Source organism: Protopterus annectens, chromosome 2.part1, assembly GCF_019279795.1.
Source record: "Protopterus annectens isolate FY-2018-M chromosome 2.part1, PAN1.0, whole genome shotgun sequence".
Lineage (NCBI taxonomy): Eukaryota > Metazoa > Chordata > Ceratodontiformes > Protopteridae > Protopterus > Protopterus annectens.
In genome coordinates, this window is record NC_056729.1 from 1401461849 (window position 1) to 1401486655 (window position 24807).

At 41.7% G+C, this 24807-nt stretch overlaps 1 protein-coding gene across 1 annotated transcript in view; it reads right to left on the bottom strand.

Moving 5' to 3' along the window:
* DTNB (dystrobrevin beta) overlaps positions 1-24807 on the bottom strand; it is a 2387431-nt gene that overhangs the window by 508412 nt on the left and 1854212 nt on the right. Inside the window, exon 12 of the mRNA XM_044062883.1 lies at positions 3515-3604. Coding sequence (XP_043918818.1) covers positions 3515-3604 — 90 coding nt within the window. The remainder of the gene's footprint in view (positions 1-3514; positions 3605-24807) is intronic.

Consider the following 24807-nt stretch of genomic DNA (forward strand, 5'->3'; position numbering starts at 1 on the left):
TTAATAATAATCAATCAGTACTTAACCACTGCCCTTAATAATAATCAAGCAATACTAAAACACTGTCCTTCATAACAATCAGGCATGACTTTAACACTGTCCGTAATAATTAGTCAGGCAATACTCTATCAATGCCCTTAATGATAAATAATAATGTAACACTGTCTTAATAATAATCAAGCAGTACTCTAACACTGTCTGTAATAATAATCAGGCAATACACCAACAATGCTCAGAGCAACAATCAGACAATACACTAACACTGTCCGTAATAATGGCCAGGCACAACTTTAACACTGTCCTTAATAATTACTCAGGCAATACTCTATCAATGCCCTTAATGATAAATAATAATGTAACACTGTCCTTAATAATAATCAAGCAGTACTCTAACACTGTCTGTAATAATAATCAGGCAATACACCAACAATGCTCAGAGCAACAATCAGACAATACACTAACACTGTCCGTAATAATGGCCAGGCACAACTTTAACACTGTCCTTAATAATTAGTCAGGCAAAACTCTATCAATGCCCTTAATGATAAATAATAATGTAACACTGTCCTTAATAATAATCAAGCAGTACTCTAACACTGTAATAATAATCAGACAATACACCAACAATGCTCAGAGCAACAATCAGACAATATACTAACACTGTCCGTAATAATGGTCAGGCACAACTTTAACACTGTTCTTAATAATAATCAAGCAATACTTAAACACTTCCCTTAATAATCAGTTTCTACTGTATCGGTGTCCTTAATAACAATTAGACAGTACGCAAACATGGGCGTTAATAGTAATCAAGTAATACTCTTAACACTGCTCATCTCTGCTGACAAATCATACAGATATTGAATTAATTTGCATACTGCCCTGCTACAGCTACTCTCCTACTAACACAACGTAATTCTGATATTTAATAATTCAGATGTGCAGCTTTTTTTAATATGAAGAAAGCATCTACTTCATATGGAGTTTGTTAACTGTGAATGCTGAGAGTGCTTGCTCTTAAAGTGTTAGCAGGTATGCTATGGCCAAGACAGGTTAGAAATAGCAAGCTATTACACAGAATCAACAATTGAATCCTTCATATAACAAAAAGAAATGCCAATACTTTCTTTTTACCAGTATTATTGTTGGCCGTGTTTTACTTATTTCTTCCAGGTAGAATAACATGCAAAACATGACTTCCATTTAATAAATGCTTCTGAGAGTGGCCACAGGGTACAACAAAATGTGAACATCACTGCAGCATTCTTTAAACCTATCTAAGGCCCACTTCTATGGTAATAAACACTCAAAACTGAATACAAGATCCAGTAAGTTCATTGTAGGCATCTGCTTAGTGAATGCAATCCATCTAGAGAGCCTTTCCATGACCAAAATCAACACCTGTTATACCATTTAACTACTGTTGCTCCTAAATACTAGGTTTTCATGCCCAAAAGGGAATAGAACCACAGTTTTCCATATATTAAAAACTAATCAAAATACCTCACAGCTGCAGCTGGATTCTGTGAGCATCATTAAACACTCAACCAGTACCTATTGTCTTCCTTTTATCTTTTTTTATAGACATATTGCTACTGACTATATAAGAATGAGCCTGTCTGTGAATGTATGTGCGCACACTACTAAGGTGAAGAGATTCAGAAGCCATACTGGTGTACTTACATTTTGTTAGTTACACTCTCAGTATTTAGCTTTGTCTCCTTACTGATCACTGTAATTGAGTTGTTGATTCCATGTATTATTTTTGCTTTTCTTTTCTGTATACATCGCCCACCTGACTCTTACATTGTACATGCACATCTTCTGGTGTACAAATCCCTGTGTTAGCCCTGTAGCATGACATTTGGCACAGTGGAATTTGCCTGGCAAAAGATTTTAAATTTCGGAACAAATGCACTCATACTTGCACATAAATATTAAGCTGTCACATGAGATACTGAAAATACACACACACACACACGTACACATACACATGTACACACGCGCATGCACACACAAACACAGACACACAACTCTGTTATATAATAATATGAAAACCAGTTTTGGTCTAAACTGTCATGATGACACTTCACCAGCCATCACAACACAAGTTACAGTGACAATAGTAACAATTTAGGAAGAAGCACTCTCAACATTCACAAGTTAATAAATTCCATATGAAATCAATGCTTTCTTCACATTAAAAAAGCTACATATCTGAATGATTAAATATGCTTTTATGAGAATTATGAAAGGCTATTCTGAGCTAGCCACCCCACCACCACCACCAAAAAAGAGCATCAGTTTACTGTAGAAGTAAGTTTTTCCTTCTGTGCAAGCCATGGGGAGGGGTTACTGTTTAACACCCCATTTTTCCAAGTTGCATACCAGAAGATGTGCCTACCATTCCTTCCAAATGTGACATTTTCTTACCCTTAAACCAATTGTGTAGCACATAATTTTCAGGTAACAACTAATACTCACATTATTATAATTTACACATTGGCATTGATATCATATTTAGTTTTAAGGCCTTGCTATAACTATGTGGATAAAACATAAACCACCTCAAAAAGGTATGTGTAAAAGAAGAAATAAGCCTTACAGGCAAACTACATTACACACATTGTGTCGGCAATAGGAAAGAACCACAGAGGTAGCAGGGCTGCCCACAATTTGTTTTTACCATGAATTAGTGACCATTAATGATCACTGTGTTGATACTGGTGTTGGTAACTGGTGTCAAATGATTAAATGTAAGTGCATTAGTGAATGGCAGTTCACCAAAAACATTGTCATATACAACATTACTGCTGACTGACAGTGTAAATCAGTGAAGACCTGCACTTATTATACTTTACACAGGCTGCGGTGGTGGCGGTGTGGTAGCATTGTCGCCTCACAGTAAGACATCCTGTTCGATTCTCAGCTAAAGCGTCTTCTGTGTGGAGACATGCGTGAATGGGTGTACCTTCGTTGAAGGTTGTACGTCAGGGCTGGCAACTCGGTACGTAAAAATCTACTGCCAATCATTAGCGGACCGGAGTTCCGCTGTGACGACCCCTAACCGGGAAAAGCAGAAAGATACAACAACAACAGGAAGTTGACATAATACATAACGAGGAGGCTATAGGCACTGAAGCTCTACCTACAATACCATGGATTATTTATTAACGCTATAGCGTATAGTAAGTGCAAGTTGATAAAAAAACATTCGCTGGCTTACATTGTCAGTGATCTGTAATGCAGGTAAAGTATATTTAGCAAAGTGCTATTAATTATAAAATCTGTCAGACAAATCATACCAGGTCATAGTGGTCAGTGGCACATAAGGTAACAAAGGCTGCAACAGGATACTACCACTGGCCAGTAGAGGTTGTTACTGTTTGATCTGTTAACTCAGACATTTCCAAATGCGACTTTTGTTCAATGGACAGTGTAGATCTTGAATCAAAGTGCAGCAATACACTCTTAAAGCTGTAATTCTACAGCTTTTTAACTACTTAATACTAACCGTTTGCCACTCTGAAGTCGACTTACATACGCTGCTATCAGTGCATGTTCATCAGCTAGCCGAATGGCCATGTCCGGGCTGTACTGTAACCTAGTGATAATGAAGGTAAAAAAGCAAAATAAAACACAGAACAAAACACAATGACACTGTGAGAAATTAAAAGAAAAACAAATCTACATGAAACACCATGAGAGATCAATAAAACATAAAATACAAACTAAAATAAATGTAAATGTGGCACAATATGCAGACGTGTTAATATGCTTAAAACAACACTGGTACCACAATGGAAATGATTACACATTATTTTACCAAGAATATCATGCTACACACTGCAAATTAAATTATCAAGTGTAACATTAGAGATTAAAATCATCTGCTTTGGTTTTATGTAAATGAAAACAATGGGTAAATTACACAAGCACAAATAAAGCAGTGTGCACCAGACATTCTTAACATAAATGTTGCACTTGCATGCTAACATGTAACCGTACTGACAGGCCTGCCTACTGGCTTCAAGATCTGTAACCCAGACATGCTACATACATACCACAAAGTAGGACAGTGACATATAAAGTACTGGCTTCAGGTCCCAATCATGTTATAAGGTTATCCAGTGCATATCCTAAGAATCTCTCCTTGCACTAAGTTACATGAAATGCATGGTTACCATAGGCACAAGTAAGAAAATGCACAGGCTTTAAATGTTGTACTTTAAAATCACAATAGACTACGTTTGAATTATGCATGTACCTGTTTAATGTTTCTTACCATACCTGATCACACCAGCCACAACTGCCTGTTTAATCTCCCAATACTTGTAAATGAATATAGTCTACACATAATGTTACATTTAGCTTACTATTTATACTGTAGCGGAGGAAAGACAGCTTACAAGCATCATCAAACCAGTACCTCATCTGGTATTCTACAACACCTGAAAACAGTAGGAACAAATGGGGGAGGGTGAAATGCATGCAAATAGGCCTTTGGTTATACATGTCTGCTTCCCAGAGTGCTTTACCACTTGGGTGATCTTGTGCAATTTCTCCTACATGGAAGTGGAGGTAAAGATAACACTTGTATCAGATATCAAAATCATGGACAGTGCTGGGGTGCTGTGTAGATACAATGATTCTCATCCCCTTTGTACATCTCACTAACTGGAAGGTGATAAAATGGCAGCTCTTCCTCATGACACTAGCTGGAGTTCTTTACTGCCAAATGTGTGCAAACTACATCGACCAATACTTCATGTAGGGAGATGTCATATGAGCTGCACATGGCAAGCCCCCCCCCCATTGTTTCCATGAGAAACAGACATGCTCATTCTCACCTAGAAGTAGCATATTGAGAAACATACTGAGTTATTCTGCAGGCCTGTGCTGGAGATATGTCCTTATTTGATTCTAGAAGGTCCCTGGGGAAAGTATGGCAAGGGATAGACATATCTTAGTTACTACTGCATTCCTTCCAGTCCTGCTAGAGGGTGATACACATCAACCAATGCCTGTACAATAACTTTTTTCATACAAAAACAGTTTCATCAGCTGCATCTCAGATCGTTGTGGTATTTAATTCACTGCTGCTCCTGTTGTTGTTTCTACGGCACTGCTGGTTACAAGATGGCAGCACTAACATTCAGTAAGAACTAGTTTTGAGCATCTGTTTCTTCCAGCTCCAAAAGTTCTCATGTGTTGTTTGCCCTTCCAATAGTCCACAGCAAAAAAAGGTTTGGCACCCTTAGCTTCAGACGAAATGTCCCACTCACTGGTGTAGGGAAGGATCATTCAATCTGCTTACAATGGAAGCAGGGTTGGTTATAGCAACACTGCCAAGAGGGACAATCTCCTAAACAAAACTGCCAAGTTCTGATAATGAGGTATTTCACCAAAGAATGTGAGAGCCTATGCAGTACAGATCAAAGGTCTCTGGACACAGAAGCAAGCAGATCTGACAGAAAGAGAATGCTTGCAAGGAAAGCTGGGAGGGGCTTAAGTCTGCAGAGAAGGCTATTCCATTTGTCCAAGGGTCAAAGAAAAAGCCAATAATTTCTATGAATCACACAATAATTCTGTCAAATAAATGAAAGCCTGATCTCCAAAGCAGTTATCTTATATTCTTAGGAGGTTAACAGGCTAACAGCTGTAGTCATATTTATCCCAAGTTGCTCCAACTGTGGGTGGTTAGGTGAGTGAAGATGCAGAGGTAAGAGTCTACGGTGGTTAATACTGACTTCCTCTGTCCAGGAGGAACATGGGAACAACTCCAGGAGTGAATTAGTGGTCATCTATCCATTTATCTAGTTTGGATTTGAAGAGAGGAAAACTGAGAAGTGGCAGTCTCTGGGAGCTGTATCTATCTCTCCATCATGACCTGTTCATGTCAGAAGCTAGGTTAAGATCTCCGGAGTGATTGATCCTCCTGCAGTTTGATTTATGAATGTGTAGCATTTCCATCAGGGCCAGGTCAGAGACTGCCCTGTAAGACAGGCGCAGGTCACTCATTAGCAACTTGCAAGAGACAGAATAGAGTGACAGTGCTTTCCATGTAAGACTTGTTTTGTGTACCCTGTAATTTCTTGTTGAGAAACCTCTGCGGTCTCTCCATTTGTTGTAGGTGTCTGGTGAGGTACATGCAAAAGAGAGCACTATAATCAATTACTGGTCTGATGAGCGCCACGTATAATGGAATTATAACACCCTTAGATCTACATGCAATGCCTTGACTTATAAGATGTGCCACATAGAAGGATTTTCTAACTACTGTGGATATATGGTGGTCAAAATTCAGATTGCTATCAACCTGAGTACCACTGGGTCTACACTTTGGGGGGGGGGGGGTGCTGTCTATAATGTAATTAGCAGGAATTTCAGCTTTCCCAAAGGGAATAATGATGCATTTTTTTTTGCATTTAGCTTTAATCCATCGCTTTGGCACCAATCATTTGTCTGCTTTAACCCAGCAGTACATTAACATCATTGGGGGACTCGGTTATTACTCCCAACTTGCAATTGTCAGTGAACCTGGTCAGCTGCAGGCCATCCAAGTTTGCCTGGACTTCTGAGAAACAGATTCCAGACAGTAAGGGGCCCAGCACAGAACCCTTTGGTATGCCACTGGTGACTAGTCTTTTGCTATGACAGCATGTGTCCTGTTGGTAGTCAGTTAGCTACCCATCTGGTAATGTAAGGGTTAATTCCCAACTGGGATAGTTTCTCTAAATTAGCTGAGTGGAGGATAGTGTCAAATGCCGTGGCTAGGTCAAGATAGGTGGTATGCACTCTCTTTGTCTCATCCAGTGCCTTGGTGACTCTCTCAAAGAAGTCAACCATGTTTAACAGCTATGATCTACCTTTAACAAATCCGAACCGCAATGGCTCTAGAGTTTGGAAATTTCCTAGGTCCTTGTTAATAGGTCCATAATGATCCTTTTCATGGTCTCGCAGATGAGGCTAGACAAGCTTATAGGCCTATATTTCCCAGGGTCGGTTGATGGTATCCCTTTGTGCAGAAGGATTACTGTTGCTGAACTTCATTCTGCTAGAACATAGCCAGTTTGCAGGCTGTGGTTAAATAGGGATCCAGGTGGGTCTGCTAGGCCATGTTTTAAGTTGTTTTAAAGGCAACCTGGGATTTTGTATGGTCCCACTGATTCAGTGTTTTTGGCCTTGGAGAGCACCAAGATGACCTGGTCTCTTGAGATAATAGGCCGAGGAATGGTGGCAGATATACTTTGGGGGATGGCTGGAGGGGACGGGGGAGGGGGGTGTCAAGTTTGTTCCAAATCTGTCAGCTAGCAGGTTGGCTATTACTGCCGGCTGAGTATGGGTGGTGCCATTCACAACCAGTTCAACACATAGCTGGGTATTCTGTTTTAGATTTCAGATGTAGTTAAAGAATGTCTTGTGAATATTCTTGGCTACGGAGACTATTTTTGCTTCTTAATTACTTTTGGAGAACATGACAAAAATCTCTCATTTGTTTGTTTAAGCTAGAGAGGGATTTCTTCCTCTGCTGAGCCAGTTCCCTCTTGTTCTTGGACATTAGTTTATTTCTCTTGTTGTACAGCCCATTTATACTAGGGGTCCACCAGGGTGGCTTGTTTTTTCGGCAAGATCTGGTTTTAATCCAGTCATGTACAGACCATTCTATACAGCTGCTTAAGTGGCTATAAAGAGCATTGGTGTACACCTCTGCAAAGAAGTCCTTGTTATCTGCATTCGAGGGGGCTTTGGAACTTCTTATACCATCACTTAATAGGAGGTAATTTGTCTTTGAAAAATTCTTAAGTATTTTTTAGCTTAATGGGGTATCTGGTCTTATAATTACATTGAACAAGACTGATTTATGGTCCGATCTTACAAGGAACATCATATGAGGGGTGCAATGTTCTCCCATTTCACTGATTACTATGTCCAGAATATTTCAGCCTCTTGTGGGTGCGCTGACTAGCTGGTCCAGAGGATTTGCATTGACAAAGTCCAAGAACCTCTGAGTCAGCATGTTTGTAGTTGTGTATGTTTCCCAGCTGAAGGTAGGAAAATTAAAAAAAACCCATGAGTAAGGTGATGGGCTGTATGGCAAGTGACTCCAGTAAGTCCAGGTATGCAGTATGCTTTTCCTGTTTCACTGTGGTGGATCTATAGCTGACATGATGTGGTAGGGGGCTTTGCCTATAGTTAATTTGACATGGAGCAGCTCAACAGAGTCATACTGTTTGACCAGTCTTGAGGTGTACTTATCCTTAATGAAGATGGATACACCTCCTTTGGTTGTTTCATACTCGGTTTATGGTCTGAATGTATGGAGGGCATTGTAGCCCTGCAGAGCCGGGGTGCTTTCTATGCCTTTGAACCATGTTTTGGTGACTGCACAGACGTCTGCATCTTCCAAAGGAATGCTTCTAGGGAGTGCAGTTTCTTGTTTAGACTCCTAGCATTAGACAGCAATACCTTGAGTTTTTCTAGAATGGATTTTGTTATGCTGAGAGGTTGGTTATTTTGACACTGCCTAAAAAAAAAGACAAAATAGAGGTGGCGAATGCCTTTGTCAGTATCTGAAAGACTAGAGGAGACAGGTGCAGACCATCTCTGACAAAGCAGCATGGCCTGTGACCATGTCTTATCAGGCTGACAGATATTGGATCTCCTTGGACTGAAACCAGAAGCTAAGCCAATTGTTAAAGTTAATAATTTTTTGCTCGTTTTGTGGCATCATCATGGAGAAGGTAGAATGCTGCTTAAAGCTTGGCTTATACCTGCCTGTGACACACAGTCTGAGAGTTTATTGACATTTGTTAACTGGGTTAGTCCAACTGAGCCAGGAGCCCATTTTCAGTGGAGACCCAAGGAGAAAAGCTCCAGAAATAATACAAGCTATTATGATATTTACAAAATGTAGGGTCACAGAAATATAGCAGAAAGTCAAAAATGTGTGCACAGCAGTACAATGCATAGGTAAAATAACAGTTAACAAGTACAACTTCCAAAATTTGAGAACAGTATCTAGCATAGGCCAAATAAGCATACCGCCTGCTCAGACGCGATCTGTGCCGGACGTATAAAGCCATGTCCAACCCGGAATTAATGGACATGCTGCACCTCAGAAAATCCAAATCCCATTGAGCTACGCACTCGACAGACTTGAACCTCAGCACTGAAATAAATAGGACATGCTGGAGGGACAGATTCATAACCCAGAGGCTCCCTTCACTCTGGAATAAAATCCCAGTCCAGGTTAGGCAGAGTCCCTCATTGACTCTCTTCAAGAGGAATCTTGATGAGTGGATGGGAGATTGTAGGTTTACCCCGGGTATCACTTCTGTGTCACTATTAGACAGAGGCACAGTATACTAACCTCGAAAAAGGGCATAGCAAAATAAATTTAAAATGGGTGGCGAAAGCCAAACACACTCTGGCTAGGCTTGTAAATGCCCTAGGGCAGATAGCCTAGTATGAACCTATGAACCTATAAAAGGTTTAGAGAATATTACACTGGGTACAGTATGAATGCAGTTTGCTAGACAAGTAGAAGGAGGAAAGAGAGTTGCTAGGGAAAGCAGACAAGATGAGAAGAGAGGAGACTAGTTCAAGTGGGGGTTTGACAAGGGAGTGACCATGTCTTCCTTAAACAGGTATTTATGCTGAATGTTTCTTATGCTGTGAGGGAGTGAGTTCCAAACCTGGGCTACAGTGTATTTGTAAAGTTCAGTCAGTCTCTCTTCATATAGTCCAGTGAGGTACATCTGAAGTCATTCACACCCAATTGGACTTTGACAGAGTCATACCGGTACTTGTGGATGAATGACGTGAATGCTTGACTGACTTGATGGAGTTTGGCACCAGGCAGGCAGTTAACTGTAACCCGCTCCTTATCCAGCCTGGTGAGTGGAACATCTGTGTCTAATAATGGAGTCACCTATAACCAGTACATTAGGTTTTGTGGTGTAGTGCCTTATGGAGGTGGCTTCTTTAAACAAATGTGTGTGGGTGTGGCTAAGAAAAAAAAATATGACAATTTTTCTCTCTCTCTCAAATACATAAATAGATCTATTTAAGGAAAAAAGTTCACACTCTGTAGTTAAATCCTATCAGCCACAATCCACTGAAAAATATAGATACTTTGATCCTTTTTCTTTAACAAAAAACTGTTTTCCTCAGTTTCTTAATTAAAAATACCCTCTGTCTTCAGCCCACTCAGCCTGTACATATTAGTCACACTAGTAGACTACTAAAACCAAAGCACAGGGTCACTGTAAAGAAAATGTTCTGTCATATATCATATATGATTTATTAATAATGATGAGTCAATCGCAATATTAACAGCATTATTAATGTACTTAGCCAAGCAGGGCATACCACTTCTGTGTCACTTCACTACTTGACCAATATCCAAAACGACACACACACTGACTCACTCACACACACACACACACACACACACACACACACACACACACACACACACGCACGCACGCACACACGCATACACAATGAACACCAGCAACCAGAATGCAAACTTTATTCTTCTACGAATCATCCCATCTATAGTCCTGGGAAAGAAGTATCTTCAACCATACAAGTGGCATACACATGTGTATATTAAACACAAAAGCATACACAGTAACAGGTCTGCCCTTTTATGATTAATGTTGGAGACCAATGATGATGCTTACTTGTTAATATGTAAACACAGATACCATCCTCCCTTAAACAAAAATATTCTGGATTTAAGGCTAAAGTTTTAAAAATGAAATAAATTGTACTTATTAAACAAAGTACAGCACAAGAACTATTCTTTCAAAATATGCTCCTCCATCAACCCAAACTAAACTATGCGAACAGATGATAACACATGGGCTAACTAGGAAATCTAAATGTGATTCTGTCAGATATATCATAAAATACAAATAAATGGTGGACTGGTACACAATATAAGCAATTCCAGATACTACTTTCTTCTTCAAAAAAGGCCTGAAAGTCAGTTTTAACTGAAATAAGTCATAAGAAGGAGCTACCACTGATGAAAAAGCAATCTAATTGAAGGGTTGTATATGGAAACTACAAAAATCAAAATGTCAGTCCCACAAGCCATCAAAAGAGAATACACCAAAATTCTTTGTTATGCTGCCTAAGATCATGCCAACACCACATGCACAGGACTTTGCCTCGCATCCTTATCTTATAATACTGAAGTATGAGACGGTGCACATATAGGCAAAAAGGCAGAGCAGTGTTTTGTCATTCTCAATGACTTGTAGAAGTGGCATTCCGTGAACTGGTCATGCAAACTCTGGATGACAATGGCAGCACATCAAAAGCAGAATGGATCGAGTCTGGTCCGACTCATTTCTCCTGACCAATTTTAACTAGAGGGAAGGTGTTCAAGGATACATGATACACCAGACACACTGAAGTACAGCATTTTGGACTCCCAAGCAATGAAGAAGAGTTACCTTTCAGACTACTAGAAAATGTTTCTAACTACAGGCTGAAAGCATTTATTTTTCTTTGTCATTTTGGATTAGGATATCCCAGGACTTCCATGCAGAGCCAATGGAATTACACATTTTATTCTCCAAAGGATTTGATATTGCAAATATATGTATGTGGATGAGGTGAGTTTGCCTTGTACTGATAAATGTCAGTTCAGGTACTAATGCTGCAGAGGTTGGGGTAATAATATACAGTCTGGCTGTTACCTTTGTTGCTGTGACTTTAGCCACTGATTATTTGCCTGGTTATTGTTACATTTCCTTACATGGAAATCCTACAATTTAGCATAATCACTGCAGGTATCCTAAAACGTTGTTATTTTTAAAGTTATAAACTAATAAATAAACAAGGACTGTAGCGGTTTACAAAATGAGCTGCAGAGGCCTTCATAATTCTTATGACTGACTGGCTGCTGGTTGACAGCAAAATCTGCCAGTGCTTAGATTCCAGAAGTTTAAAATCTCGGAGCACATGAGCATTAATCAATGGCTTTTACCAGGGTTGCTACTGGACATAAAATGAGACAAATGAAATGCCATTATTAGGGCAGTGTGGAATGTAACACATTACAGATCTTTTCAGAACCAATGAATTACACTGAGTAGCCTTTCTGCGGTAATGAACAGTGAAATATTTTTTCCCCTGTAATCACATGTTTATGGAGATTTTTGTGATGGATATTTAATATTCTGACCACTGAACCCTCAGTTCTACCCAAAGATCCAGTGAACCAGAAGTGACTGGCCCAAGCGAGTATAACCATGTATCATGTAAGTAGCACAAAGGAAGGGTGACATGAACACTGTGCCATTATCTGCAACTGCCCAAGCAAATGAAGGACTAGTTTGTAATACTTAATCCCCCCACCCATTTGGAGTGAGGGATGTGAGCATGCAATCTCTGCTAGACCACATAACAAGCACACACTATAATACAGACTGCACAGGCTAAGAAAGCATCAATCACATCCCTTTCTTATGCAAACTGCTCAGTTAAGGGCAAGACAGAGAAGAGAAGGACATCAAATGTTATTGCAAGTTCTTACACAACTAATCTATGTCTCTCTATTCATCTGTTGCAGCATTCCTGACACGAGGGAAGAGTACAAAAGCTCATGCAGAAAGGGATGGGGGAATGGCAGAGGAAGTTTCTATGAAGCCATGGAGAATCACCCAGGCAAATCCTCCCCTGGATTTGGAAATAGAATCCAGCTTATAATGTTTGGTAAAGGTGTGGACAGATGTCCAAGTAGCTGCTTCTAAGATAGAGTTGGTGTCCAACCCCTTGAGAAAAGCCATCCCAAGGAAGACACTGCCCTTGTGGACTGAGGTTTGACTGAGACTGGAAGGACTTTACCATGGTGAAAATAGCAAAAGGCAATGAATTTGGATATCCAATTGGAGATGGTCTGTTTGGGTACAGGCAATCCCAAAGCCCTGAGGTGAAAAGGACACAAACAGTTGGTCCAATTTCCTAATGGGTTTAGTCTTGTGTAAGTAAAACCTGAGTTGTCTATGTACATCAAGGGTGTGAAGGATCCTCTCACTACTGTTCTGGGGGTAGGGAAAAATGGTGGGGAGATGAATAGTCTGGTTTAAAGACAATTCATTGACTACCTTTGACATGAAGGAGGGATTGGTTCAAAGGGAAACCCTGACTTTGTGGAAAGACAGGAAAGAAGGAGATGCCATAAGGGTTTGTAATTCCAAAACCCGCCTGGTGGAGGTAATGGACATCAGGAGTACAGCTTTCCAAGTACAGTCTTTGAGAGACATAGAAGAAGCGGGTTCAAAAGGGGCTTGAGTCAGTTTCTCCAGCACAAAGTTGAGGTCCCAGGATAGAGCTACAGATCTCCTGGGAGGTCTGATATGAAGGATGCCTGTCAAGAATTGTTTTGTTTCAAATCTGGAAGCTAAGGTTGGAGAAAGTGGCAGGAAGAGATAGATGACGTATGTGCTTTTATGGAACAGCAAGCTAATCCTGCATTGAGGTATTCACACAGATATGGCAGAACCAAAGGAGGTTCTGCTGTTAGCAGATCGTGGGTTTTGTTAAGACACCAAAGCAATAATCTCTTCCACTTGGTGAGGCAAGATTTTCTGGTATTAGGTTTCCTGGCTTCCTCTGAACAAAGGTATCTGAAAGGGATCAGGGGTCTAACACCCACAGGGTCAGTTGGAGGGTCTCTAAGTGTGGGTGGATAAGTGAGCCTTTATTCTGTGTTAGGAGGTCCAATCAGTGGAGTAACTTCTGTGGACTGCCCCTGGCTAGATGAAGGAGCAGGGGGAATCAATTCTGCCTTGGCTAATAGGGGAGTCACCAGCAAGATTTTTGGCTTGTCCTGTTGAATTTTCAGTAGGACTTTCAGAATAAGTGGAACAGGGGAAATGCATACAGGAATTTCCCCTTCCAGGAGATTGATAGGGTGCCCACTCTCCATGCCTGAGAATGAGGTCCTCTGGCACAGAACTTTGGAAGTTGCTTGTTCAGACGTGAGGAAAACAAGTCTATCTGTGAAATACCCCATGTGTGGGCAATGTCCAGGAACACATCCTTGTGAAGCATCCATTTGTGGGTCTGTGTTCTGGATCTTAGACGGTCTGCCGCAGCATTCTGACTGGAAGGGATGTAGACTGCCTGGATGGAGATATCTAGCAGGCATGCTAGGTCCCAGGCCTGTATGGCTAGTCTGCACATGTGAAAGTATCTTGCCTCCCCCCCCCATTTGTTAATATATCACAAGACAGTCATATTGTCTGTGTGTATACACAGCCTTCCTTGGTCTTAGCAGGGATTGGAAGTTTTGAAGGGTGAGGATTAGCGCCTTTATTTCCTTGATGTTTATGTGGCCCCTCCTCTAGGGTGGCATCCAGTGTGCTTATACTGTGCTGTGTTCCCAGGCTGCTCCCCAGGTCATGTCCGATACATCCATATACAGTACTTGAGTAGCTGGCAGTGGGTGAATGGGGAGGCCTGGGTTTAGAGACAGCTGTGACATTCACCACTGGAGCTCCTTCTTGAGACAAGATAGAAGAGGAAATTTGGTATTCCAGAGGGTGGGCATGTTGGGACCACATTGACTTTAGGTACCATTACAATTTCCTCATGTGTAGTCTTGCAAGAGGAAATATAGGGATGGTGGATGCCATCAACCCCCAAATTGTCAGGAACTGTCTTGCAGACAGCCACTGTAGGGGGAGAATCTCTGCAAAAGCTGAAAATTTCTCTGCGCCTTGGCAGGGGGCAGAAACCCCACCATGCTCTGGGTTTGAAATCTGCACCCAAGGAAGACATGGGACCTGGGATAGGATCAGGGATGATTTTGTGAAATTTATGGTGAAACCCAGGCTTTGTAGGATAGCAATTGTCAATTGGAGATTTTTGTTCAATTTCACTTGAAAATTGGCTTGAATCAAAATGCTGTCTAGGTAGGGGAAGATCGGGATACCATGGAGTCTGCAAAAGGTGATCACTGGTGCTAGACATTTTGTGAAGACTCTTGGAGCACTGGGGAGTCCAAAAGGCAAAGCCGAGAACTGACAGTGCAAGGATCCCACACAGAAGCGTAGGAATCTTCTGCATCAGGGGTGGATGGGTATATGAAGGTAAGCATTCTTGAGATATATGGAGGCTAGGAGTGCTTGAGGGAGGATAAGATGGAATAAGGTTTGCAGGGTAAGCATTCTGAATGAGGGAACTATGAGAAAGTCATTGAAGTAGGAGAGATCTAGGATGGGTCTCCCAGGACCTTCCTTTCTGGGAACTAGGAATAGGCATGAGTAGAAGCCTCTTCCCTCTAGTCCTGGGGCTGCCAAGACTTCTTGAAGAGTCACAAGGAGGTTCCTGTCCTATCAGGAAAGAGCCGCTTAGCTAGCTGAGAAGAGGAGGAAGATTTTAGAGGAAACTGTTGAGATTTCTCCAAGATACTTGAAAAATGTATCAACACCCAAGTCTCCAACTGCCTCCTAGCTAATAATCTCCTCTCCAAAACTCAACATGGTTTCAGGCCATATCACAGCACTACCTCTGCTCTGCTCTCCTTCACCAACACTATACTTCATCACAAAAACAATTGCCTCTTCTCTACTGCCGTATTTCTAGATCTCTCAAAGGCCTTTGACATGGTATTTCATGAGCTACTACTCTCTACTCTCCCCAATCTCTCTTTCTCACAATCAGCCTGCAACTGGTTCCACAGATATCTACACAGATGCCAGCAATCAGTAATCTGGGATGATAACATATCACCTCACCTCCCAGTTACTCTCGGAGTTCCCCAAGGATCTATCCTTGGCCCTCTGCTATTCTCACTTTTCACTAACAACCTACATACTGCCACCACACAAGCATCTCTTATACAGTATGCAGATGACTCTACTCTCACCTGCTCTGCCCCCACTCTACTAGAACTACAACAAATCACACAGGAATCATTCTCTTCTGTAGAAAGCTGGCTATCCAATGCTCAGCTCCTACTCAACCCAAGTAAGACAAAACGTCTCCTGTTCCAACCTTCCAAAGCCACCCAAAACAGCCCCCACTTCAACATTCTTGCCAAAGACAATACGATCATCTCTCCATCAGAACACACAAAATTACTCGGTGTGGAAATAGACCACAAACTTAGATTTGACACACACATATCTCTCACAATAAAAAAAGTTCACATGAAACTTGGTGCATTATATCGAAGCCGCCAATTCCTAACCAAGGCGGATAGAATCCCCATAGCCAATTCCAAGCTAATCTCCACCCTACTCTATGCATCACCCATACTTACCAACCTTAAACAGACACACCTACACAAGATGGATGCTTGTTACAACAAAATTGCTAAATTTGCCACTGGAACCTCCTACCGCAGCCATCACTGTATCTCCCTTAAAGAACTAAACTGGCTAGAACTCCCACAACCCCTTCACTTTAATCAACTCACCCTCACTCATAAACTTATTAACCACCCCCTTAACATCCCTTCCCTTCAAACCCTTCTCCAACCCTATCACCCCACTAGGCCCCTAAGATCAAGCAACAAAAATCAACTCACTGTTATCAAACCCAAAAACTCAGCAGGAGAAGCCATATTTTCATGTACCATATCTAAACTTTGGAGCAATCTTCCACCCTGTATAACTACTCTACCTTCCAGCAGCCTTTTCAAGCCTGCACTCAAATTCCACTTAAATTTGCACTGGCTTTGTCCTTGTTCTAATCCAGACTAACACCCCCACCCTTACCTCCCCCACCTAGACTCTTAACCCAACTATACTACCACCACTACTAACCACAGTCAGAAATAGCTAGTTGTCTTTACATACTTTAACTTCTTGTCTGACAACTTTGGTACTAATATTATAAACGACAAGAAACTATCTTAACTTGCAACATTTACTGCATATACTGTCGATAATCAATATCTTGTTATTGTATTAAAGCCAACAACCTGTAATGTTGTTTACTATTGCTGCAACTTTGTATCTCTATTTATCATGTACATGATGTGGAGCTTTTCTCCCCGGGCATCCACTGAAAAAGGACTTGCATCCAGTCAGAATTTCCCGGTAAACAAACATAAATAAATAAAAATAAATAAAATTTCCTAGGTCTCTTTTGAGGTTTTGATTGTGGGGTTCTAGATTGCCTGAGTATAAATACTTGTTTTGCAGGGTAATTTCTGTGAAATTTAGGCACTGGAAATACCAGAATGTACTTAAGATCTTTAAGTTCTTTGCTTTTCTCTTGCAGGGATTTCAAAAGTTCTGCAGAGAACATACAAAAAAGGGCACAGTTGTCCAAGGGAGCATCCATTAGTTTTGCCTTAATGTCCTGTGGGATGGGCTGAAGCCTTAGCCAGGCAAATCTTCTAAAGGCTGATGAGGAGGCTGCAGTTCTTGATGTTGCTTCGACAGCATCATATCTGTACTTAACAGAATGTCTGACTACCCAGAAGAAGTAGCAATGAGGGAGGATGACAAGGCCTTGTTTCAGAGTCTGGCATGTCTGAAATTAATTTTGAAAGTTGAGATAGGAGTTCCAGATTATACCCTGTCATGTGAGTCTGGTAGTTCAGAGCTCTGAAGGCCAGGGTGGCTGAGGTATAGATTTTCTTGCCCAGCCTCTCTGTCTGCTATCCTTATCCAAAGGGAGAAGTGAGGAGGAAGGAAGCGACCTGGAGGCCTTATCAGAGGCTTCTGAAATCACTGAATGGTCTGCAGCTGGGGCCTTGAAAAGAAAAATAATGCAGTCTTTATGTACTTTGCAGTACCTTTCTGGCTTTTTTGAAGCTTGAGGCTGAGAATCTGGATGGGTAGAAGTAGATGCAAAAGCATCTAAAAAGACTGGTATAACAGGAGGAATGGCTGAAGGGCTAGGGGATTGTACTTGGAGGAGGTCATAACGTTTTTGGATATCTGACATCTGTGTACTATCCCATTTGAAGTGGTCATGCATCTTAAAGATAGTCTGTCCAAAAGAAGTTTCCTCCATGGGAGATTCTGTTCCATTAGAATCTTCTTCAGGGGAGGCATAATCTAAAGGTGAGGGGATATCGGAAGAGTGAGGGTTGGGAGGGTGGCCTAATGGTTAAGGTGTTTGCCTTGCAAACAGAAGGTGCAGGGTTTGAGTTTCACAAGGGACAATTGGCTAGGCTTAAAATGGCTCACAAGGACAGTTAGCTTAGTACTAATCTATGAACCTACAATCTATAATCCAATGGATCACTATCCTCCTCCTCCTCCCCACAAGAATCTTCCTCAGAAGTGGCCTGAGGCCTAGGTCTTTTCTGTGGGCAAGAAGGCCAGGTAGGAGGAGAAGCAGGGTGACCAGAAGAAGGCCTAAGTGCCATAAAGGCCTTAAACTGGCCTTGGGTGAAATGTTGCCATTCCTTCTGAGGGTCAAGGGGGGACACATGCTTGGTTTTTTGCTTCATCTTTGCTGGAGTACTGATGTGCTGCAAAGGAGGAGGGCTGGATGTAGGCCTACATTCTGCCAAGTCCAAGTCGACGTCCTCCCTAACAACTATTTGAGTAGCCCTCCTAGGACCTTCAGACACAATAAGCCTGGGCTCCCTCTGGACATTGGTAGATGATGTCTGAGTTGCCTCTCTGGACATGCATATGTCTGGTTTCAAGGCAGACTGCAAAACTGACACAGCCTGTAGTTCTGGATCCATGGTGGCATGTGTCTCTGACCTCTCATGTGCTTTGGGAGAGATGCCCGAATCGAGAAGCGCAGCTTCAGCTTTGGGCCTATGTTTTTTCGCCTTATGCTTAGCAGGTTCGGTCGTTGGGTCTGAGGAGGATTCCACTGTTATCTTGACTAAAAGCTTAAGATGCTGGTTTTCTAGGTAGATCGTGAGGGAGAATAACCAAGTTTGGAGGATTTTAGGTATAAAAAACTGACAAATGGAGCTGTTTTTGTAGTTGTGCTGGGATCAGAGGCAAACGAGGCACTGGGAATGACTATTCTTATGTGGAATCTGTCTTCCACAGTCACACTTACCTTTCCTGGATGACATTAACCTCAATAAAGGACAAGGCAGCAGAACAAGACAGAGTCCCCAACGGGGCACTTATCTTAGTTTAGGAAGCAATTCTGACAGCAGAGAGACGTCTGGGACTGGAGATATGACTGGCAGAAAAGAAGTTATGAGGGTGGTGCATGCGTCACTTTTATGGCTAACATCTGTCAATGGCCTACGTCAGACATACCGCGCACCCTGGGTAGTAAAAGACTTTGATATACTGGCCAACGTCGGGCCTTCACCTTGGCAGGCAACTCTCTTATGTCAGGAATACTGCAACAGATGAATAGAAGGACATCTGAAATTTACTACTTAATAGGTTGGTAATATAAAATGGTAGAGGCATGCACAACAGTGAAATTCAAACCATGTAGGGGTCTTCTTCCTCTATAGTAATCCCAATCAATTCACAAGTTGCACAGTTGTGTAGAATGCATAATCAATCTATACACACTGAGCAGAGTGGATAAGAGTTGTTGACCGCAGCTGTTAGCTGAGATATATAAGTATCCTGGTTTTTTTCGATTATTTATACAGATTATTGTTTTTAACAATTAATATATAGCACTTTTATTGTCTGCTTTTTAGTCTTCGAGTGTATTTTATTGCTATTAACTAATCTGCACAAGTAACTGATTTGTCTGCAGTTAAAAGCATTCTGTATCTTTACAAATCTTTATCTGTTTGTGGCTTTCTGTAGTGCTACTGGCTGTAGGCTATTGTTTCTAGCTGAAGCCTCTCTTTAACTTGGCTAGATTGTGTTAATAGTCTGCTGAGTGGGGGCTGGTTCTTTTGTGTTCTTGCAAAAAAAAAAAGTTGTTCTTCTGGTATTTAAGCCCTAACTTTGATAGGGTTTCTGTCTATACACACTGAGCAGAGTGGATAAGAGTTGTTGACCATAGCTGTTAGCTGAGATATATAAGTATCCTGTTTTTTTTGATTATTTATACAGATTATTGTTTTTGACAATTAATATATAGCACTTTTATTGTCTGCTTTTTAGTCTTCGAGTGTATTTTATTGCTATTAACTAATCAGCACAAGTAACTGATTTGTCTGCAGTTAAAAGCATTCTGTATCTTTACAAATCTTTATCTGTTTGTGGCTTTCTCTAGTGCTACTGGCTGTAGGCTATTGTCCCCACCCTCCTGCCAGTTGGTGTCTTGCTCTTATACTTGGTGGCTTTGCAGTTGCCTGCCCCTACTGTAAATCTGATCTGTGACACTCCTCCCAGTCTACTGTCATTAGCTCATTCTACCTAGTACAGAGAGAACATTTGATAAGGCCTTCTGTTTCTCCTTTTTCCCTTTCAAAAAAAAAACGAAAAAAAAAAAACTTTTTTTTTTTTTGCCTGAACCTCCTTGTGTTCAGACTGTGCTTCTCAAACATTTTGGAAATATAGAGTATATTTCAGAGCATTTATTATAACTGTAATTGCCTTAATATTTCTACAACTCAAGTGCTCTAGGTTGCACTGCATCTGAAGTGTTTGTGTGTTTTAGCTGCTTTTCTGTATATATGGACTTCTCCGTTTCTTTAACTAAATAAGCTCTGCAAAGTTGTTTTATTGCATTCCTGTCTGTATTTCTGAGTTTTTTGCACTTTTAAAGTTTGTTTTTGCTTAGTTTAACTGGTAGGCTGCACACTCAAGTGTGCTAGCCGAATTAAAGCATTTACTGTGTTTCTGTACCTAATTTCTGCTACTTTGTAAAAAAAAAAAAAAATCCTTGTTTCCCGCCTTTACTGAACTAGAATAGTCCAGTCTTCAGGTATTGCTGATCTCTGGGCTGTGTCATAGTTCCTGTGTTGCCCATATCCTTATTTGGATAGGAGGAAGCTTCTTTGTTCACCAGTGAGAGTGGGGAGCTTAGAGCAGCCTATCTGTCCCTTGAGGAGTGGTTCCAGCCCAGTGCCCTGTAGCTTATTGGCTGTTTTGGGCCATTTCCTATCTCTTTCTAACACCCTGCTTTAAAGCCAGCTTTTGCGCTTGTAATTTAAAGTTTGTTGCATTTACCTGTTGAGGCTACACACTCAAGTGCACTAGCCTGTGTTACATATTTATTGCATTTTTCTGCTGTTTGTTGCAAAAAAGAAAAAAAAATAATAAAATTATCCTTGTTTCCCATCTTTCCTGACCTAGAGTAGTCCAAATACAGGCTTTGCTGTATTCTGGACTTTTGGAAAGTTCCTGTGTTGCCCATTTCCTTTCTTGGATAAAGGGAGGCTTTTTTGTTCACCAGTGGCAGTGGGGAGCTTACAGCAGCTTATCTATCCCTGGAGGAGTGTTCCCAGCACAAGAATCTGGTAGTCTATTGGCCGTTTTGGGCCAATTTCTAGCTCTTTCAAGTCCCCCTGTATAAAACCCGCTTTGGCATGGTTTGTGCGCTTGTTACTACTCAGCCAAGCTCCTCGTGGTCCTGCAGAGTGGTGCTAGCAGCACAGAAGCTAAAAGAGCGACTGCTAACCTGATAAAAATGTTTTTTTTCCTGCTACTACCTGGGCAACTGTCCGATCTAGTTAAATTGCAAGTATTTCTGCTTCTTGAACTGTTTTAAACTGTTTAAAGTTGTTTTTGCACCTGCACTTTTAAAGTTTGCCCTGTTTGTTGCATTTACCTGTTGAGGCTACACACTCAAGTGTGCTAGCCTTTGTTACATATTTATTGTACTTTCCTGCTGTTTGTTGCAAAAAAGAAAAAAAAAAAAAATATCCTTGTTTCCCATCTTTCCTGACCTAGAGTAGTCCAAATACAGGCTTTGCTGTATTCTGGACTTTTGGAAAGTTCCTGTGTTGCCCATTTCCTTTCTTGGATAAAGGGAGGCTTCTTTGTTCACCAGTGGCAGTGGGGAGCTTGGAACAGCCTATCTATCCCTGGAGGAGTGCTCCCAGCACAAGAATCTGGTAGTCTATTGGCCATTTTGGGCCAATTTCTAGCTCTTTCAAGTCCCCCTGTATAAAACCCACTTTAGCGCAGTTTGTGCGCTTGTTACTACTCAGCCAAGCTCCTTGTGGTCCTGCAGAGTGGTGCTAGCAGCAGAGAGGCTAAAAGAGTGACTGCTAACCTGATAAAAGTGTTTGTTTTCCTGCGACTACCTGGGCGACTGTCCGATCTAGCTAAACTGCAAGTATTTCTGCTTCTTGAACTGTTTTAAACTATTTAAAGTTGTTTTTGCACCTGCACTTTTAAAGTTTGTCCTGCTTGTTGCATTTACCTGTTGAGGCTACACACTCAAGTGCGCTAGCCTGTGTTACATATTTATTGCATTTTCCTGCTATTTGTTGCAAAAAAGAAAAAAAAAATTTCCTTGTTTCCTGTCTTTCCTGACCTAGAGTAGTCCAAATACAGGCTTTGCTGTATTCTGGACTTTTGGAAAGTTCCTATGTTGCCCATTTCCTTTCTTGGATAAAGGGAGGCATCTTTGTTCACCAGTGCCAGTGGGGAGCCTGGAGCAGCCTATCTATCCCTGGAGGAGTGTGCCCAGCACAAGAATCTGGTAGTCTATTGGCCGTTTTGGGCCAATTTCTAGCTCTTTCAAGTCCCCCTGTATAAAACCCGCTTTAGTGCGGCTTTGCACAATTTTGCGCATAGCACAGCATCGAGCAGCGCCGCTTAATTGGGTTTAAGCCATTCTTGGCTCCACAAAGTCTGCTCTTCACTTTTTCCCTTAGAACTGATCTAGTTCTCATAATAAACACCCTATTCCCACTCTAAAGCCTGGCACTTGCTCACTAAAGCAATTATATAAGTCAGCACTAAAAAATTAAAAGCACTACACCCTCACAAACTCCCCTTGAGTACTTTGTTCCCCATTGGCCCTTTTTTTCAATTATAAAGGAATTCCTAATACTATTCTAGCATGTCCAAAGGTCAGTTGTCAATCTCCTCTCCGATCCAGCTGGTGAATCTGGGAATCTTGAGGCATTGTTACAACTGCCTCATATACACAGACAACCCTCTCCTCCTCCCAACAAATTCCAACACATGTGAGAGATGCAACCATATAGCCAAACTGGAGGCTAAGCTTTCTCAACTCAGTACTGGCGTAACCAATCAGGAGGAGAAGGAAACCACACTCACTACATTTCCAGTCTCACATAGACCTACCACGACAGCAAACCAAACACATAAACACACAAAAACATACTCGGAGGCTCTAAATAAAAATCTGCCTATGCAGCAGAGACCTCCAAAGCAGACACCCAAGCAACCGCTACCCCAAAACAAAACACGTGCAACACACAGCTCACAAAGCCAGTGTGCCGAACAGTCACAGCCCTTAAGGCTAAACAACACACCTGATACACTTGTAACAGGTGACTCTATCATCAGGCACACCGACGTCCCGCTCACCAGGCTGAACAAGGAGAAGGTCACGGTGAGCTGCCTGTCGGGCGCTAGGATCCACCACATAACACAAGCACTCAGGTCACTCCAAGGCAAATACAAATATGACTCAGTCATTGTCCATGCTGGTGTGAATGACCTGAGAAGTACCTCCCTGGACTACATGAAAAGAAACATAGAGGAGCTCTCTGAGCATGTAGCCCAGGCCGGTATGACCCTGACCTTGAGTAGCATCTTACCCTCACCAAGAATGATGCCACAATATGAAGATAAGATGATCAATTTCAACAACTGGCTTAAGTATTGGTGTAATTCAAAGGGAATCCAATTCCTGTCTGCCTGGGATGACATGCTCGACAAACCACGATGCTTCGCTAGTGACTGCTTGCACCTGTCACCCCTGGGCTTTCGGATATTGGCAAAGGCTCTTGCCACCCCCATAGTGCCTTTTTTAGGCAAGGCTCAAAAGATAAACCCACCTCCCAGTGGCGTAACTATGAGAGGCAAAGTGAGGCAATTGCCTCAGGGCGCCAAGCAGCAGGGGGCACTTTGGGCAGACGGATGTTGTCACAGATTGTTTGCTTATTTAGTAAATGTCCATCATCCGGTGGTAAGAATCCCAGTCTGCAGCCCTCCCACCTAGAAAAAAAAAACAAGAAAAATGAAACAAAAATTTCATTCAGACTGCCTTTATCGGCAGTCCGAAAGCAGGTACCCAGCAACCTGTGCTGTGTAGGATACCCAGACATCTGTGCGGGCCGGTCAACTACCGCACAGAACAGAGGAGCTCTGGACTGCTTCCCTTGCAGTCAGGGCCAATGAGGAGTGAGCTGAGAGCTCTCTCTCAGCTCTCACGGGAATTTTGTTGCACGCGCATCTTGTAGAGTGATCGAGGTTTCAGACATGGTCGGACGGTCGCTGGCTTCGTTTCTTTTGGCTGGATTATGTGGATGTTCATTCTGTTGGTCAGACTTGGATGGTCGCTGGCTTCAAAAGGTAGGTGCAGAGTGTGTGAATTATGAGAAGATGGAATACTCCCAGATAGAGCAGTTTCAGGGTTAGTGTGTATTTCCCTATACTCACACTTCAGTTATCACAGAACTGAGGACTGAAGTTGCTGCCCTAAATCATACAATGTAATTCCGGTATATAAGTGATGATCCTGCCCCAAACACCTTGACACTTTACAGTTAGAGCAAAGTAGTTACAATAGTAAGAAAAGTGCCCAATTCTCTCAAGAAACTGTCCCTTGATGGTGAAATGTGAAATGGTACTTGCAAGGCCTAGCAGGCAGGTTGAGCACTTTGATTTTCCTAGGACTTTAGCAAAGTGCCAGACTTTGATCATCTTCTGTGAGTGCATGTCATGCAACTTTTAGGTAACTCTTATTTGGTGCAGAAATGACCCAGTCAGTGAAGTGAATGAGATT